Raw genomic sequence first — 4702 nt, 5'->3', positions numbered from 1 at the left:
TTGCTACCCCTTCCAGGAGAGCTTGGCTTATGCAGGAGTAGAGTAGGGAATGGTCCCCGACTTTTTTTTATTCCCTGGTTCAGTTGTGCAAATCAACTGGGATGTATTGTGAGGTGTTGTGTGGAGACGAAAGTGAAAATGTAAATCTTTCCATAGGTTGAAACAGGAAAGAAGGCAATATCAAATATTATGATCATTATTAGTCATTTTATTATTTTTTACTTTTTATATTATTGTTCTTTTTACATTTTTATTTCTATACTATCATATAATATATATAGTGTGAAGTGTGTTGATATCTCGGTGATGGTGTATAAAGTTGTAGAACAGAGGTGGTGATATACTCGGAGTAGTCTAGATATCTCTTATGGGGGAGGTCAGTGGTTTCCTTTGGTCTGGCTCTGTGTGTATAGCACCCCCCCACCCCAGTGATCATGTGAGCAGCACTGGATGAACACAATCTGCATTAGCTGGTCACATGGACACATGTGATCAACGGAGGGTGTTGAGCTGTATAGACATCAGGTGACCACATACCAACCAGGCGGGTTTTATCTCCTTCATGTGTCATTCTTCTGTCTTAATTACACAAACATTTCAGAGAAAAAAAAAAAAAAAATCTTCCCTCTAGCATGTTTGGTGCACCATGGGGGGTGGGGAGAGTCACCGTGTGCTGAAGACATCCAAAAAATAGTCCATTTAGGAAGAGGACCTGTCTAATATGAAGGAGCTCTGCACACATTGTGAACATTACATGGAAGCTGCACGCTACCTCTATGTCATGCACTCTGCCGAAAGCGTATTTCCACCTTTGCAGGCAAATCCTCTCCCTATATTTGTTGTGTATTCCCATTCTCGCAACATATCTATAAAGAATGGACAAAGATTTCTGAACATTCTAGTTGTTTGTTTGCAGCATGGTTATACATACTCTACAGGCATTTGGAATTTTTCAGAGTAACTGGCTGAACAGTATAAATTGGGGCCATACACATAAATATTTCTCTCATTCAGCCTGGAAGGCAGAACAAGATAAGTCGCTCTATTCCCCCATTCATGCTAGACAGCGTTGATAGAGGATTCTCCACTGCTGGCTATTGTATTCTGAGAGCTGACACCTGTGGCTGCCCAAACAAAGACTTTAGCTCTGCAATTACTTGGCTGCAGAACTTGTAAGACCAACTTTTTTTCTTTCAGCTGTTCAGCTCCTTCGACTTTTTTCACTTTTTTTTTTCTTTTACAAGTACATTACCATACCATGTACCACCCATGCCTTGAAATATCTAGCTCTTTGTTAAGACAAACGTCATGCACATCTCTGATAATAAGATCTGCCAGCATAGTGCAGACAAGGTTTATTATGATGAGCATTATTGGTGCCGATGCCAAAGGTTTGGGCGAGTACGAGTACTCGCCCAAATGCTCCGATGCCTAGCCCAATACCTCCGGTATCAGGAAGCAGGACAGTGAGTCATTACACGCTGCCCGGCTTCCCGGCATTGTGTAAACACTTGCTGCCCGGCTTCCTGATCGGTCAGGAAGCTGGCCAATCAGGAAGCCGGGCGCCGTGTAATGATGCGGCGCCCGGCTTTCTGATTGGCCGGGAAGCCGGCTTCATGCTCCCTCGTCACCTCATTACACGGCGCCCAGCTTCCTGATTAGCCAGAAAGCCGGCCTAGTGACGAGAAGCATGGAGCCGGCTCCCCTGCTAATTGTGAAGCCGGGTGGTGAGTCATTACACGCCGCCTAGCTTCCGGAATGGGACTTCTGGTATCGGTATTTGATATCGACGAGTACCGGAAAAACCATATCTGTACTCGTACTCTATACCGAAAATACCGGTATCAGTACATTCCTAATAAGCATGACTCTCCAGCTCCCTCCTATAGCTAAGTAAGATTTTTAGCAAATGAAAAGGTATGGAACAATAGTTGTTTTTTTTTGTTTTTTTTAATGTTCTGCTATATGGATGGAAACGTATCACAATTATTAAGTAGGTCCCCCATTTGTCTGCAACAGTGAAAATACACTTGAATGAAGATAGAGATATAAGATATTTCACATAGCAGTCTCCCAATCCCTCCCCATGGTGCATACACATAAAATGCAGGGACGTCCCAAACTGAGAATGAAGAGGATAAAGTCTGTTGCCTTTTTCTTTTAGTTTTAGCTAGGGAAGGGATACAAACCTTGCCAGGTTGCATTTTCTTTGTGTTGTCTGGGTCCAGTTGGGGAGATTTCCCTTCACTTTTTTTGAGAAGCAACAGGAAGTGAGAGAGAATCTCTACAAAGGGAAGTAGATCTTCCTCTTAGAGAGTTGTCACCACCAAGTATCCCCATTGGAAGATTTCCACTAACAACCTGTTGTGGTTTCAACTAGGGTTGCACAGATACCAAGTACAGTACTCGGTACAAGTACGAGTACATGTACCGATACTTTTGAGCTCCAAGACTAGACTAGAGAAAAATTAAAAAGTTAGGAGGCAGCTGTCATTTGTAAGGAGCACACGGAGCTCCTGGGATTTGTACATCTCTGTTTTAATGTACGATTTTGTTTTTATAAATATAAATAAAGGGATGCACAGATACCAGTTTTGCGAGTACGAGTACTGGTACTTGCCGAGTACTTACAAATACAAGTACTGATACATTTTTGTTTATTGTCATGTGACAGTTTTTCTAAAACAATACAGACTAATGATTTCAGGACAGTGGTGGAGCGCCAGATCCAGGTCCCAGCTGCAACCGCTGCAACCCTGGTAGTTCTCATGAAAATGCCAAGTATCTGCACTGGTACTCAAAAAGTATCTGTGCAACCCTAGTTTCAACTGTAAAATTTGGATTTCTCATCACTTTCTGTTGTGGTGACAGTTTGTCAACAAGACGAATAGAAAAGGTGAATCTATCGATCAGAGAAGCAGACCGCAATCAAAACTTGACATGACTTCTAATGCGCCCCACTCTCCATTCTGAATTGATTGCCAGGGTCTGGGGGGGGGGGGGGCAGACAAAATAGCTGCTTATTTTGTCACTTTGTGCAAGTGATCTGAGGTCATTTGTACCAAATGAGCAGCGGCTCTCCAGCACTACATTTAGCTCTGTTAGCCCCCAGCAGGGCTAAATGTAGAAAAAAAAACCCACCTGCCCGGTGCCTGGAATATGCATGCTCAGTATTTGGGAGGAGCGCCGTACAGCTATACTGCCTAGGACTATGTAGAAACTGCGTACCGCTCTCCTCCATATCTGTTTCCCTACAGTGTTTTCTTGACATTGGTCTACTATTGTCTCTCTATAGAAACACCACTCAGAAAACAAAAGCGTGGATCGTGTTGTGGAGACACAAGCCCAGGTGGATGAGTTGAAAGGAATTATGGTCCGAAATATAGGTATGCCCTTCCTGCTAAGAAACATGCCATGTGTGACAATTTATCATCAACAATGGAGCTACAATACACTTTCAGTGTTATTCACAAAAGGGTGAAGAGTTTGGAGAAGGCAGGAGAAGTGAACAATCTAGGACAACATCGCTGATTTGGAAACATTCTCCTATTCAGCTCACTTTCCAGGTCAGCTATGTTGTCCTAGATTGTTCACTTCTCCTGCCTTCTCCAAATTCTTCACCCTTTTGTGAATAACCCTGATAGTGTATTGTAGCTCCATTGTTGATGATAAATTGTCACACATGGCATGTTTAAGTATAAGCCCTGTGTAAGTCACATCGATGGGTTATGATGGTGATATTGTATGAGGTACTCGGTTGGTTTTCTAGTAGTGGGTGAGAAAGTTAAAGACAGATTCCAGATATGTATTGATTCAGATAGAATGGGGAAGAATTGGAATTCCTGGCAGATTTTTATTTCTGTCTGTGACCTTAATGGGGAGATGTTTACTCCTTTCCTGTCCCTGTGACACCTGGATAAGAAATTGGGGGAACGATGTACTAAAATGTGTTTTAGTCTGTGTCCTCATTGAAGAAACTTTCTATTACTTAAAGTGGACCTTTACCCCCTTTCACTAAAAATCACACCACCATGCAGCTCTGCATGCTGATTTAAAATCATCTTACAATCGTTAGTTAAACAAACGTGTTTTTCATTTACTTACAAATAGAGTTCATTTACTTCCTGGTCAACTTCTGGCACAAATGATGTAATGTGCTAAAGTGTTGCATCCTGGGAAGGTTGCATCAGCAGAACATTGCTGGGAAATCTCATCTGCAATCTCATGAGATCTCAGGGAAAGGCATGTCCCTCCCCTGAGATGATGTGCATGGTCACATGTCCTAGTCACATGTGCCAGAATTCCAGGAAGTAAAGGGAGATGTAGTAATCTGCCCTTAGCAAAAATGTCCACTATCAGAAGATTGGGAAAGAAAAGAAAACATTATATGCAAAGCATACAAAGCCGGCAATTATCTATATGTGTTTGTAGATTGTCATTACTAAACATTAACATTTCTAAAGGTGTCTTTGTTGTTATTTTAAAGATATGGGTAGAGGTCCTCTTTAATGTTCTGATTGGAAGTTAGTGGAAATCTGAACAGGGCCTCCAATGGCAATTAAAACTCTGACACGGGCTCTCCCCTTCTCTGCTCTGTCCCACAGAAAGCAAAATGTTTTAGCTGAAGTTGTCCTGTTACAAAATGAAGTAGAGGATTGCTCATAGCCAAGGCAAAGGTCTTACTGGGAATGGGGGGGGGGGG

At 42.4% G+C, this 4702-nt stretch overlaps 1 protein-coding gene across 2 annotated transcripts in view; it reads left to right on the top strand.

The window, feature by feature from the left end:
• Window positions 1–4702, top strand: part of VAMP7 (vesicle associated membrane protein 7) — a 37546-nt gene that overhangs the window by 15763 nt on the left and 17081 nt on the right. For both annotated transcript variants that reach the window (XM_018566589.1, XM_018566588.1), the window contains exon 5: window positions 3296–3386. In XM_018566589.1, the coding sequence (XP_018422091.1) occupies window positions 3296–3386 (91 nt within the window). The remainder of the gene's footprint in view (window positions 1–3295; window positions 3387–4702) is intronic.

Source organism: Nanorana parkeri, unplaced genomic scaffold, assembly GCF_000935625.1.
Source record: "Nanorana parkeri isolate BGI_ZX_2015 unplaced genomic scaffold, ASM93562v1 scaffold960, whole genome shotgun sequence".
In the NCBI taxonomy this organism is placed as follows: Eukaryota; Metazoa; Chordata; class Amphibia; order Anura; family Dicroglossidae; genus Nanorana; species Nanorana parkeri.
The sequence above is the reverse complement of the archived record's forward strand: the minus strand, read 5'-3'. Positions and strand labels throughout refer to the sequence as shown.